At 45.9% G+C, this 13,975-nt stretch overlaps 1 protein-coding gene across 3 annotated transcripts in view; it reads left to right on the top strand.

The window, feature by feature from the left end:
- dock1 (dedicator of cytokinesis 1) overlaps window positions 1–13,975 on the top strand; it is a 162,811-nt gene that overhangs the window by 94,693 nt on the left and 54,143 nt on the right. For all 3 annotated transcript variants that reach the window (XM_083687166.1, XM_083687165.1, XM_083687164.1), the window contains 2 exons: window positions 8,775–8,876; window positions 10,290–10,384. In XM_083687166.1, coding sequence (XP_083543292.1) covers window positions 8,775–8,876; window positions 10,290–10,384 — 197 coding nt within the window. The remainder of the gene's footprint in view (window positions 1–8,774; window positions 8,877–10,289; window positions 10,385–13,975) is intronic.

Below are 13,975 nucleotides of genomic sequence, written 5' to 3'. Positions count from 1 at the left end.
GCGTGTGAAAGAGCGTGGGGGGGGGCATGGGGGCGTGCATGCGTTGACCTTAATGGGAGGTGGTCCCACACATGACAGAAGAACTGAAGGTACAGGACGTTTGTCTGTCTGTTCTTATCATAGTTCCCTTCTCTCTCTCTCATGAATAATCCACAGACACAGCCTTGGTGTTAACATTCTCTGCACACAGCACAGAGAAATACTATTGAATCTGGGATCCACCTAAGCTGCAAAATGACTTGAAAATGCTCTCTTTTCTAAGCCTTTCATAGGGGGAAGTCATGAAATGAATACCGACGCTGATGGATATAAGGCACCTCACCGTCATATCGATTTTTGTTTTTTTTGTTTATTTGTTTATTTGCTTATTTACACACCAAATTTGCTGACACGGTAACTACGCAAAAAGACTAGAAATTCCCTCATGCCTCACTTAAGCCTTGCATATGGGAAATCACTAAATGGATGCTGGCACAGATGGATATGGCGCATCATCATACAGATATTTATTTTTAAATGTTTTTCTCTGTTATTTTCTTTCTTACGCAACACAAATCTGCTCACAGGGTAACAATTTGGGTCTCCTATCTCCTATTGGCTGGGTTGAAAGAGAGAGAGAGAGAGGGGAAAAAAACTAGGCCCCCAGCCTTTGTTGTGTGGGTGTCTTAACAGTCCCAGAGATCTCACTTCTGGGTTCAGTGGTGTGTGTGTGCAGAACCTGTGTGTTTATCTCTCTCTGCGCTCCCCGTCTCGCCCGGGCCGACCCCCCCCCCCCCCCCACCCCGTCTTCAGAGTGTGAATTAGAAAAGTCCTGTTAGACGCTTGCAAGGGTGTTTTCTCTCCTCCTCTCCCCCCGTCTCTCTCTAAAAAAAAACCTGACATGACACCAACTCTGCCGCCTGACTGCCTGCGTCTGGAGGTGTTGAAGACTGCACTCTCACTGAGGTTGTGTTTTTTTTTATGAGATTGCGTTCCGTCGAGGATGTCATCGAGTCTGACTCCCGACCTCGCTACTGCTCTCTCAAGCCGATGTAAACACTGTACGTGAAAGCTGTTCAGGCATGACCATGGGTGATTGACACAGGAGAAAGCTGTTTCGATTTGACCTTGACTTAATTGCCATTACTGTAATGGACATTTCTCTCTCTCTCTCTCTCTCTCTGGGAGGTTCTAGGTATGTGTATTGAGAGGTGGTTGATAGGGCTTGGCATTAAAGACCTGACTCTCTCTGCCTGGTTCAGTAATTTGCTTGTGTAAGCAAGCCGCTAATGCTCTCTTCAAGAAAACATCCTCTTATACCCATCCTCATATACCAATAGCAATGGAAAAGTCACTGGACTGACTCTCTCTGTATTGATTTCATTATCTTAAAGCTAACCTTCCCTCAGGGGATGGTGCGTGGTGTCCTTTCCTGCTACACACATACACACACACACACACACACACACACACATGACAGTCTCTGTGGACCCCCTCCCTGCATTGTCACCCATCACTGCTGCTCTGGTGCCTCTTCCTGGCTCCCATTGCAGGTGTAGGATGGAGGAGGAGTGTTTACCACTCTGTGCCATTCAGTGTCCATACTGCCCCTGTGGTGGGTGTCAGGGGACAGGACTTCTAATGGACCCTGTGTTGTTATCCTCTCATCAGCAGCGCTGTCAGACAAGCTTTTCTTGTTGGTACCAGGGTTCCTGCCGGACAACAGGACCGAAAACATTTACAATTACATTTACAGATGTTTGAGAAATTTACCGGACGTCCATACGCATCGGGGGCATACCGCTTTTTCGCTATTTTAACGGCCCAATGCCAGCTCTTACCGGCCAACGGAAACCCTGGTTGGTCCTTAAGGAAGATGGTCATCTGGGTTTTTCGTTGGTTCCTCCTGTAGCCCAGGTTTTCCCAGACTGCATGTGCTCTATGGAGAGTGTCCTCTCTCTCCACACCTGTTCTCCCATCCCGGCCCATGCAGTCCCACATCTGTCCAAATGGGCAAATTAACCAACTTTTCGAGTCGGCCACCGTGCTGACGTTCAGGTAATGCACTTCTGTAAACGTCTTCTCATTGTCTTCCAATCCGGGTCAGAACCCTCTGAGATTGTGTGCCTCCGACTTTACAATACGGGAAATCACAAAGCCATCCCATCTCGTACTGGAGTGAATAACCCCGGTGGAGAGCCCTTGTGATTTGCTGAGATTGCTCACCGACTGGGAGCCAGAGGAGAGAGGGCTGTGCAGTGTGGTGGTGCCGTTGACAGGCTGATGTGTGTGTGTGTGTGTGTGTGTGTGTGTGTGTGTGTGTGTGTGTGTGTGTGTGTGTGTGCGAGGCTCGCTACTGTACAGTGTAGCAGTATTCCCAAGAATGAGATGTAAGATCAGACTCCACACCACTGGAGCCCTGGCTCATACAGCCCCCGCAGAATCAGATGAGGTCTGCTCCACAGAGAAGCCACTCAGGGCAGTGAAATCTATTTCCTTTTTCTAAATAATTAATGGTTGCGCTGCCATCATATTAATAGAGGTAGAATGCTTTAAGTAAGTGGAGTGTGAAAGTGTTTCCTGAGGCTTGTCTGAGGGGAGTATGGATGAGAACTATGATGGCTCACTTTCATGGGTGGCTGGCTGGCTAGCCTTCAGCAGCTATACATCAACAGAATAGTTGATTTCCTTCATATTTATTTGGGGAGGTACGATATTAAAAGGTTTAGAAGATCAGTTCGTCGGATGCTTTATCTGTGCTTTCTTCATTTGGGCTGATGAGAATGAGACAGTGGTCTAGTTTAGCTGGCCTTTAACAGGTCTTCTACTGGTATTACGTTGCTGCCTAGTCTGTGTGCCGGTGGCTGCTGTCAAACCAAGTTCATGCAGAGCCCCATGATGGTGGCCAAGTGCCCTGCATGTGCTAACCTTGCCTCTGTGTGAGAGCCCACTGTGAGATGTACTGCTTCCCCCAGCCTCCTGCAGCTGCTGTGTGTGTGTGTGTGTGTGTGTGTGTGTGTGTGTGTTTGTCTGTGTGTTTGTCTGTGTGTGTGTGTGTGTGTGTGTGTGTGTGTGTGTGTGTGTGTGTGTGTGTGTGTGTTTGTCTGTGTGTGTGTGTGTGTGTGTGTGTGTTGTTGATGTTTATAGTTTCTCCAGCGTGTGGAGAGGGAGAGAAAGGGGGAATGAGTGTGTCTGGTGAGGTTGTAGAGAGAGAGAGAAAGGAGGGATGAGTGTGTCGAGGGAGGGTGTGGAGAGTTGAGAGATTTCCCCCGCTGATACCAAGTGGTGCACGGCTTGACACAGATGGTGGCCGTTCCACAAATTGTGGCTCTTTGATTTGTTTTTTTGCTCTTCTGAGGATGGGCTCCAATGCAGTGTGTGTGTGTGTGTGTGTGTGTGTGTGTGTGTGTGTGTGTGTGTGTGTGTGTGTGTTCCTTTGTAATCTCTATGTCATCTCTTCCTAGCATACTGCCACTCCATGATACTTTCTGTATTGGTGCATATGTTTGTCACAAAAGTGTCCACGATGGCTTGTTGGATATGGTAGATGAGTTTTTCACCCAGCATAGGTTAAAAAAAAAATCCTCCTCCTAGTATTCTGGTCTCTTTTGGAATGAATGAACCTTCTCTGACTCTCAGCATGACCTGAGAGAGAGAGAGAGAGAGAGAGAGACAGAGACAGACTAGTGCTGTCCCTGGTCATTACTGAGGCAGAGCCTCCCCTCTCAGGAGGCTAGTGGACGGGGTCCCTGTTGGCCTAATTAGAGACCTAAAACAATGCTTAGTTTATGGAGCCTCTCCGTTGGCTATGAGGGTAAACATCCATTCTGGTCTCCGGCTGTCAGGCCTTAAAGTGAGACGGATGGCCTCCTCCTCCGTGTGAGGGAGAGGAGGATGATGGATAAGCCCCATGATTCATAATCACATTGTTTCATTTCCGCTAAGATTCTGCCTCATTTCACCCCCACATTGAGGCGTGTGTCCGTGTGTACCCGTGTGTGTGTCCGTACAGGGTGTGTGTGTGTGTGTGAAGATACGGCTGGTCAATGTGATTCGTTTGTGATACGGCAAGTCGATATTGGCCATTGTGTCGCCCGTGTTGCATACAAAACAGTCGTAATTTTGGGGAGACATGACCCCCTTGACAGTGACATCAGCGGTCATTTAAGAAGTTGTCATCTACTCAGCATCTCTCAGCATGTTGAGCATGTCTGTCTACTGCGTAATGGGATATTTCACAACACTCCTTTGAGCTGCATTTAAATCTGGTCCAATCGATTCAATCTCTTTACTTCACAGTGTCAAATTCTCAAAGTTGCGAAGCCTATTGAATTCTCAATTATGGCGGATCACCCTTAGATTGGAAAAGACCATGCCTTCAGCTCGCTTCCTGATTGCCACTAACTGGACAGAATTCTGCTTCCATTACAAGCATGCATATCACTGTCATGAGGGACCATCAGCGAATTCCGATGATTTGTGTAATTGGTATAAATGTAGAGTGTGTTGAATTTGGATTTGTAATTAATTGTTTTACAGTTAGGTCAGAATTGTCACTTGGCATACAGTTTGTCTAAAAGCCATTACTAAGTAGGACACAGTAATTACTGTACTTGAATAGTTAGATTACCAGTATAGATTACTTTTGTGCTGAAGTACTGCCAAGTTGTCAGTTATTACAACACAAATCTTTTTAAAATTGCTATGCTTTTATTCAGAAAGCTCAGTTATGTTGTAAATTAATTCATTCAAATGAGACTTTGCCCCTGGCTTGAATAACAAGCCAGAGAATGCAGCAGACATAACTTAATTCTCAAGACTTTCACCACTCTCTTTCTCTCTCTCTCTCTCTCTCACTCACTCACTCATTTACTCACACACACACACACACACACACACATTCATTCTGTTCAAAAACAATATTGAGGGTTTGAACCTTTCCATTACCTTTTCATAACCTTTTTTTAAATTATTTTTGTTACATTTCTGTTTTTCACTGGGCCTTTTGTTATCAGTACTATTGTCAAGACAGACTGGAATTGAACCAATATTATATCTCTAACCATTCTCCTTGCACCTGCTCATTGTGCCAGGTGCCCCTCTCAGATCAGAATTGCTAGGCCGCCATAGTGTCGTGAGGAGCACTTCTTTTTGCTCAAAGTCTGTCTCTGAGTCTGTGCTATTTGATTCCCCCTCTCAAAAAGCTGTTGCCATAGAAACCAGCTGCAGTTCATCACCGAAGATGAAGTCAAGAGATCAGACCTAAGAGGACAACCTGGCCTTTGAGCTCGCTCACTTGAGACGTTGTCTAAAAGGACTGACTGAAGCGCTCGCAAACGGCTCAGGGATGATGATGCACTTAGTGCTTGAGACCTCCGAAGTAAACAGCTGAAGTCTGCAGTTAACTTTCCCATTAGCGACGCTGTCCTTTTTTTGCCGCTACGTCTCGTACCTCAGCCGTGTATTGACTTGACTCTGACACGAATCTCTTGCTGCTCCCCTTTTCACATCTCAGCTGTAATTGCTGCACATCCCTATGTCTTTATCCTTCCTTGGTGAGTAGCACCAGGCTACAGTGCATATTCTGTCCTTGCACATCAACGAAGAGGCAGAGACAGAGTCTACCACCTCCATTTAATTTGCTCTAATGGATTTTCCCTCCATTAGAAGCCGGATGGCTGAAGCAGCAATTACATTTGTTTGGGAGCTTAAGGATCACTGAAGTCTGCCCGTTGTATATTAGAGGAATTAAATTAATGTAAAGGTGGTGTTCTAGTTCACAGCTGCTGACCCTAAAAGGGAATTGGTTGGGGAACAAAAAAAACATTGCATTTTCCAAAAATCGGCCAGCTTACACGCGTCATTAAGCCACTAACAATGACGTGTGCTGTTGGAGGCCTTGTTTGAAGGTTTGCCAGGGAGAGTAGGCTACTCAACACAGTTAAAAATTAATTTGTATGTTAGTCTTCCCTCAGAAAATGTCCCCCTGTCGCCCATACTGTATGAAAATATCACCACTTCATCAGACTTTATTTACAGTTGAGGAGATTTGAGAGAAAACATGGACGACCCTGGTCGTAGCTGGTCCACCAACCCTAGGCTGTGTTCTGTAGCTGTGACCGGCTCCAAGGACTTCTAACACCAAGGCCCGCTTTGAACCCCCCTCTCTGCTGATGAACACACTGCTGCCTTGCCTTCCCACCTTGGAGGGCGGGGGGATCTGCGTCATGCCAGCACTCGCCCTGGTGTCGCTCACACTCTCGGATCCGTCAAATTAGACCTGAAATGAAGAAGGATGGGCTTGTCATCCACTGGCAAGTTCTTAAGTGACGACGCAATCGGAAAAGCGCTTGCGAGATTAATCTCCTCTCTCCTGTTCTCTGCACTCTTGTGCACAGCAACCTGAAGCTAGCGGGGCTGTTTCTCCTTCCTTTTCTTTTCCTTTCTTCCCCCCACCACCCCGCCACCCTCTTTCTTTATCTGCCCGGCTGTCAAGTAATTGGATCCTTTGTTCACCGGTTAGGAAAATAAGAAATGAAATAAACAGCAGCAGCAGTCATTTACACACTATTCCTAATCAATCTCAGCCTAATTGGGATGCGTTCTCGGGCTGCAGCGTTGTGAGCCGAGGGACTGACACTCAGCTGACAGGGTCGTGCCCCAAAGAGTTTCAATATTACAGCTCTGTTTTAATTTACCGGGATACTCATTTGTTTCTGGTGTGGAGTACAGCAAGTCTGAAGCTGGTATCAACCCTACAATCAACAAAAGCTAACAGACACGTCATTAGAACATCATGAATGGTTGATACAATACAATTATATGTTTTTTTGGTTCTCACCGTCAAATTCTCTGTCCCTCTTCTTTGTTTTGTTTGACAGATATGGTTAGATGTGCTTGTCACTGAGGCCATGAACACCGAGAGAGAGAGAGAGAGTAGCAGCATAGACGACATGGAGACACAGCGTGCTCAGCATTGTTTCTGCTCTGCCTAGTTATATGGGTCAGGCCTAATTTCTGCTTCAGGATAGGAGGCTCGCCAATGCAAAGTAATGCCATGTATGGAACGAACCACACCGCAGAGGACTGAACAGTTGAGTCATTATTTCATTACAGGAGGGTTACAATTAAATCCCCCAGTTCTCAATTATAGCCTGTCCCCTGTGAACATGTTGTCTAAAATAGGAAGCGCCAGATATTCCTTGTGGCATGTTCTGTCTCGCCTTGTTATTTATTCTTTATTTACTTTCCTTTTTTGCCTTTTTAGGTTTTGAGCCATGGAAAAGGTCAACTGTACTGAACTCTTGATGATAGGATATTTACTGATGGTGGTATTTGAGATTGGGATACACATCCAGCTGTAACGTTTGTATATCTAAGGGCTTATCAGAACTCAAGACTTTTATAATTTGAATGTGCTGTCATGCATATTGTGTTGATTCAGTTTAACTTTTAATTAATTTCCTTATCTTTCTGCGTATTTGTGATGTGTCAGCAACAGCGTACATGCATTCTCTAAGAACTGGGTGGGAAAAAGTCTTGGAAAATCGCTCAGAATTGAAAACATGTCTTTGAACTTGACGAGAGATGTATCTGGTATGTAAAGGAGGCATCTGCAGTACACCCGACCAAAATCAAAAGATAATAAAGACATTTCATTGACATTATTATTCAGATTCTTCATTCATGCCCGATGTTCATCTATTGCTCATGGCTTACCATCAGTCTCTCGCCATTTCCCTGTTTGTTCTCGCATTAATTAGTCTCTCGATAATTGCGTGTATAATCAACAGTCTCAATGTTAGCGTCATTGAAATTGCACTCTGTTTCCCTCTGAACTACTTTTCCCATCTCCTTCACTCTACTGGTATCCTCCAATCTCACACATTGCAGAAGGCTTCTTTCTCTTGTACATTCCTGCCCTTGCTGGACTAGACTACTATCAGCAGAGGCTCAGTTCATCCCTCTCTTAGGCTTATGCTATCTCCTGCATCGTGCCTCTGTGTCTGTAATGGTTTCTCTGGAAACACATCGCGCTGTCGCCAGAGACGTTTTTTTCACTCCCACTTTTTCCAATCTGTATCTCGACCCCCAGACACTTTAACGGCTATCAGTCATATCACACTGTTGCGTCGAATCACACAGGCTTCTCAACCAAGCCAACCATCCATCTAGACAATCACACCTGCAAGTGATAACCCCCACCCTGTCTGTACTAGTCTGTCGGAACAGCCTGAGAGAGTAGCACTGTGAATGACAGCCCGGCACGCCTGCAGAGGGACCTGTGGTGGGAGTCCCTGTGGAGAGTGTGTTGGGGACCTGAAGGTCTGAGGAGGAGGGTCAGGAGGTCATCCCATGAGAGCAGATCTCCCCTTTATCGCCCAGTGGGGCTAAGCCTGCCTCAGCCACAAGCCTTAGACCTAGCCCCAGCTCTAGCCCCAGCTCTAGCCTCAGCCCCAGCCTCAGCCCCAGCCCCAGCCTCAGCCTCAGCCACCAGCCCCAGCTCTCAGCCTCAGCTCCAACCGCCCCCCCCCCCTCCCCTCCCCTCCCCTTCCATCCCATCCCCTCCCCTCCTCCACTGACTGGCTGTCTGATTGTGTTGATGAAGTTCATTTTCTTATCGTCTCCCCACCATCTGTTCCAGCAGCTTCTCAAGACAAACACGAGAATTGAGCTATTGATTTTTCTTTTGGATTTTTTTTTCTTTTTTTTTGAGATGCCAATTTCATTATGTATTCGTTATGCTTGTGTATTGAAAGCATCTCTCTCTCTCTCTCTCTCTGTCTGGTGTTCAGGGCAGCTTTGTGGCCAGCATGACGGCTACGCTGAGACAGATGGAGGAGTACCACTACGCACACCTGATCAACACCTTCGGCAAAATGAGGACCGACGTGGTGGTGAGATGCAGCTCTTCCCTGATAGGCTAGGCCAATGAAGCAGCCAATCGATGTGTTGTGACCATATGTCATGTCATCATGTTGTGTCCCATTTCTAGGTGAATACCGGCACATATGTACATTTACGCCCCCGCATTACAGTTTTACGAAACATGGCCATCTGTCGTCCGTTCATTCAGATTGTCAGACACTGATGTAATTTTTACGCATCTCACTTTGTTTTTATCCTGATGTAACTTGATATTGCATCTCAATTAGATTCAACTGAAAAACGTCCTCCTGCGCTGCCATGTACGGCGTGCCCTTGATGATAGCTCTTTAGCAGGCTACAGCGCCAACTCCATCCCTGAGGCGGACAAGTGGAGGGAGGGATACATCTGATTGATGTTATGGATTCCAGTTTTGAATAATTCTGGCCTCTGAGCAATATCTTTCGAGTATTCAGAGCCAGATTTGCATAATGCAGTGCACTAGGCTCTCCCCTGAGTTGTAGGCAAAACCATCAGTTTGCTTTTGCCTAAACCGATGACGGTTAGCATCTGTACATATTTGTTCTACAAAATGAATCTGGATGTACACTCGTACAGATCAGGAAAAGCTTCCTAAAATGTTTAGGTACTGTGGTCCCAAAAGAATGAATCCCTGACATAATCAACGCATAATCGACATCAACGTATACATGTAAGTGTCCCATGCCCGTGATACCATGTTCGGTTTGCACAGCCGTATTCAAGGGGTTTTGCCGTTTTTGCACGGCACAACTAATGGGATTTAGGGAGCGATGAGTTTCCTGAGAGGAGAATAAAACAACTCTCTGCCATCTTGTTTATCAGCATGTATACGGTGCTTGTCTCCGAGAGCCTGCATCATTCCTGGGCTATGGCAAGCAATCACTGTGATGAAGACGGCCCTTTTTCCAGAGATTTATGATTAGTGAAGTTGGCATGGGCCGTGGCGACATTTCAGAACTGGCTGCCGCCCAAAGAACTTTGGGGGTCTTTTGAAGTCGTCCCAAACAACTATAGCATCAAGGCTACTATGTGTAGAGAACAGTTCCTCTAAACTTACTGTCACATGCACAGTGAGAACCAGACTCGTCTTCTCAATTAGCTGATGATTGCATAATGACTCTGATAACTATGCATACATCTTGATGTGTTTAATGCATATGATCTCTTATGTAACAATAAGATGGTTGTAATCACATTGTATAGCATGCTTTCACGGTTGACGTCTAATCTTAGGATCATCAGTCCATTGTGAGTATTTCATCTTAAACCTTCAAATCCAATCTAAAACCTGTTTCTCCTCTGGGCCATAAGCCCATCTCACAGTTCATTCCAGATTGGCCTTATCTTGCAGGTGGGAGAATAACAGTCTTGATTTCCGATGCTTCCTCTCTCTCTCTTTTAGGATTTCCTAATGGAAACATTCATCATGTTCAAGGACCTTATTGGGAAGAACGTCTACCCCGGTGACTGGGTGATAATGAACATGATGCAGAATAAGTAAGTACAGTACAGGGCGACCGCCCGCCCGCTCCCCCTTTTTCTACACACGCTGCCATTCTGCTTTGATCTCCCTCCGCTGTTGTTGCTAAGGAACGGCAGTCAGAAGTGGGCAAGGACATTTTCTAATGTTTTTTTTTCTCTGCATGCATTATTATTGGCACAAGGCCTCCGTAGAGCAGCGGCAATCAGAAGAACAGAGCAGCCGCAAACAATAACATGAATTATCGATGACCTGTTTTTTTTTACCATTTGCTAATCTCCAGAGTTAGTTGCTGCTGTTGTCTTGTGTTTTATTAATGGGCCCCCCTCTCACCAACTCTCTCCCAATATGTGTGTTCGGGAAAAACAAAACAAAACTGGGATTAAGTGCGGTTCTGAGGCGGAGTTAGAATCAAAGTCAAGGTTTTAATGTAGACTAGAATCTGTTGTTGTGTGTCAAGAGAAGGAACTAGAAAACAGTTTCAACGCTTAGTTGTTTGACTCCACCTTTAAAACTAAATGTGGAATCAACCAACACTGTAACCAAGTTTGTCCTTCTCTATCATCAAAATCTTAGTCATGGTGAACAAGTCATGTGCCTTCGCACATTGAATATGTCAGGATGTATTTGCTCTCAACCCTCTGCTCTGCCTGTATTTATAACTCGTCCAACAGATGCACAACGAATGGCAGGCGTTACAGCAGGTGCAAAGTTTATTGCAGTAAACCTTTCTTGAAAGAATAGTTCGCCCCCCCCCCCCACTCACCCACCCACACCTAAGTCCATTCCAACATCATCAGGGGCATGAATATCTTGGTAGGAATGGCCCTGGAATATCTGTATGACTTCTCTGCAGCTGTCATCAAGTTGTTCATGATTGCTACAAGCCTGGCTCTGCCTGGGTCTCGTATTGCAATTCGTGCAGCCGTCCCATAAACATCGTCAACCACCTGTGTCAGAATGCAAAAGGCCGCACAGCGGCTATCTAGCACGGCTTTGTGATGAAAGCCCAGTGTGCCCTGCAGGTGTGGAAATCCCATCTGTTCTGCTGGAGACTGAGCCCCACTGTTAATGCATGTTAGGGAATGAAAACAATCGTCGGGGCGGCCACCACCCCCAGCTCTCCCAGGCGGCCGATCCAGCCCCATATATTCATTATGATCCCACACACACACACACACACACACACACGCACACACACACACACACACGCACAAGCACACATGCACACGCACTCACACACTCACTCACTCACACACACACACACACACACACACACACACACACGCACACACACACAAGAGATGTGCATGTTCATTGGATTTGATTAAGCTTGTCCTTCTGATCTGGAGGTTTTAGTTTGAGAACACCACAGTGGCAGATGTTTCCGCTTAATGGTCTGTTTCCCTTTAACGATTTAACAGTCAATGTTGACCATGTTGTCTTGTACAAATGTTACACACTGGCTTCAGCTCATTGGGCAGAGTGATAAATAGTTAGAGTTTGGTTTTACACCCTAATAGAAAAGTATTGAGGTACAGTATCAGGTTTAATGTGCCCTTGGGCTGGTATACTGTAATTCATGCACCTCACCACTGTCATCCCCCAGCAGCACAACAGCATCTCTCTATGCCTACAGAGGCTCATGTTTGTTGGCTTTGCTTCGTGACAGAGATATCTGCTCAGTATGCTGGTGGTCAGTCACTCTGCAGTCTGTTAAGTTGTGGTTTCACTCCATGAAAAACAAGTCTGTCAAACTCTGTCTGACTCATCTTTTTGTGTCCAATGCCTTAGCTTTTTTTTTTTTTTTCTTTTGGAATAATGCCTTTGTCGGCTAGCTGACAAATTAGTAAAACTCCTCCATTTGTTCCTGTCCTGCGGTGTGTTTAATGGGTTTCTTTCCCCCTCCCCCCTCCCCTACCCTCTGTATCCAAGGTGACACAACCATTCATTGTATGAGAGGTGCTTTAGCCAGACGTTTCCATTTGTATGTAACTTCCCATTAATAATGGAGGGGCGTACAGCGTGGGAAGGCGGGGAGCCCATGTCGTGCTCTGCCTCTATGTAGTCTTTGATCAGGGATGTGAGAGAGAGCGAGCGCTGCGTGGAGACTTGATTGAGTTGAGTTGGCTCTGGCCTTCCCGCTGATCTAAAGGTGACCTGGCTCTGTGGCGATAGCAGCAGCTAGGACGCTACCACCGCTGTGCCCCCAGACTCTCTTGATTCTAAAGATAGGCTCTCCTTCAAATGGCTGCTCAATGCTTTTATTTCTATCCTTCTGTTGGGAAAAGCCTATTAGGAAATGTTGAAATAAAAAAAAATATATAAAAAAAATAAATTAAAAAAAAAAGGGAAATAGTTCAGGCTTTGTTAACCTGTAGCTCTGAACCGTAGCTGTGAAGCTGGAAGGTGGTGTTGATGGCTGACGAAAGTCTGTGGGCGTCTGGAAGTGCTTCTTCAAGGCCTGCCCTCGCCGAGTGTCGGAGACGAACCAATTTCTCCTGCATCGTTAGCGTCAAATTAATCACATGACTCAAAGAGTCCCTTCAAAGTGCTGCTTTGCATGTAAATAACCTTCACTTCCGTCACTGCTCCATCATTGTCGTTGGACTGGCCAGAGCAGCGTGCCACCCACGGGGGGCCACCGGAGGGGCTCTTTCATGTGTCGGCGGTGCCACGGCAAAGGCTTCGTGATAGGACCGCTAATGAGATGAGCATCCTTAGCCACGCGTACGGTGTACCTCTCCCACCCCTTCCTCCAGGCCTTAACGGATGTCTGCAGCCTAATTGCCTCAGGGACAGCAGTGTCCGTGTCAGGACAGGCTGTTAACTGTTACCTGCACTGGAGGGCCACTTGCCCTGCTAACACAACATAATAGGCAGTGACGGCTCAGGGCTGCGGATGTTTATGTAGATGTGAGTCACATGACAGTGAGCCGCTGTGAGTGAGTCATGTTTGTGCTACTCATAGGGGTCATTAGCAGATCAGTGCGGCCACTGACTGTGTTGTCCTTTGAGAGATACAGTACAACACAACACTTGTTTTGAGGCTGCACCTTAATACTGTTGCTTTGGTCATTACAGAGTTACTACACAGGTATAGGGCCAACAATGTTAAGAGACTTGTGTGACTAAAGGGTTAATTTACTAAGACAGATGTTCTCCTAACTCTCGTCTTATTTGCATTCAGTTGAGGCTACCTTCAGGGCCTCGGTGACGTTGATGTCAACATAGCCATGCTGTATCTGATGCTAGACAAACAGGAACAGATGGGGATTGTTGGTCTTTGTAGTCCTCTGTAAAGAGGTGCCTACGAATGTTTAATGCCAATCATGTTGTGTGTATTTATCAAGGCTGAGGGAAAATACCTCATATCAGGTCATTCTTGTACCTCTGTTAGCTTTCACCTTTGTATTTATTTATTTATTTAGTTAGTTTTGGCTCAAATTGACCTTTACAAAAAATAGATTTTGATTTTGTGAGGCCAATGCTAACTGAATTAGCAGAAGATGACATTTGCTTAAGCACTCTCAATTTATTGTCTGTTTTCTCCCAGGGATGAAAAGCTTCCCACCACATTTATCAGACAACAGCTGGCGGTTTCTTGA

Source organism: Argentina silus, assembly GCF_951799395.1.
Source record: "Argentina silus genome assembly, chromosome: 16".
Taxonomy (NCBI): Eukaryota; Metazoa; Chordata; class Actinopteri; order Argentiniformes; family Argentinidae; genus Argentina; species Argentina silus.
Note: the sequence above shows the minus strand (reverse complement) of the source record. Positions and strands in the feature narration are given on the sequence as shown.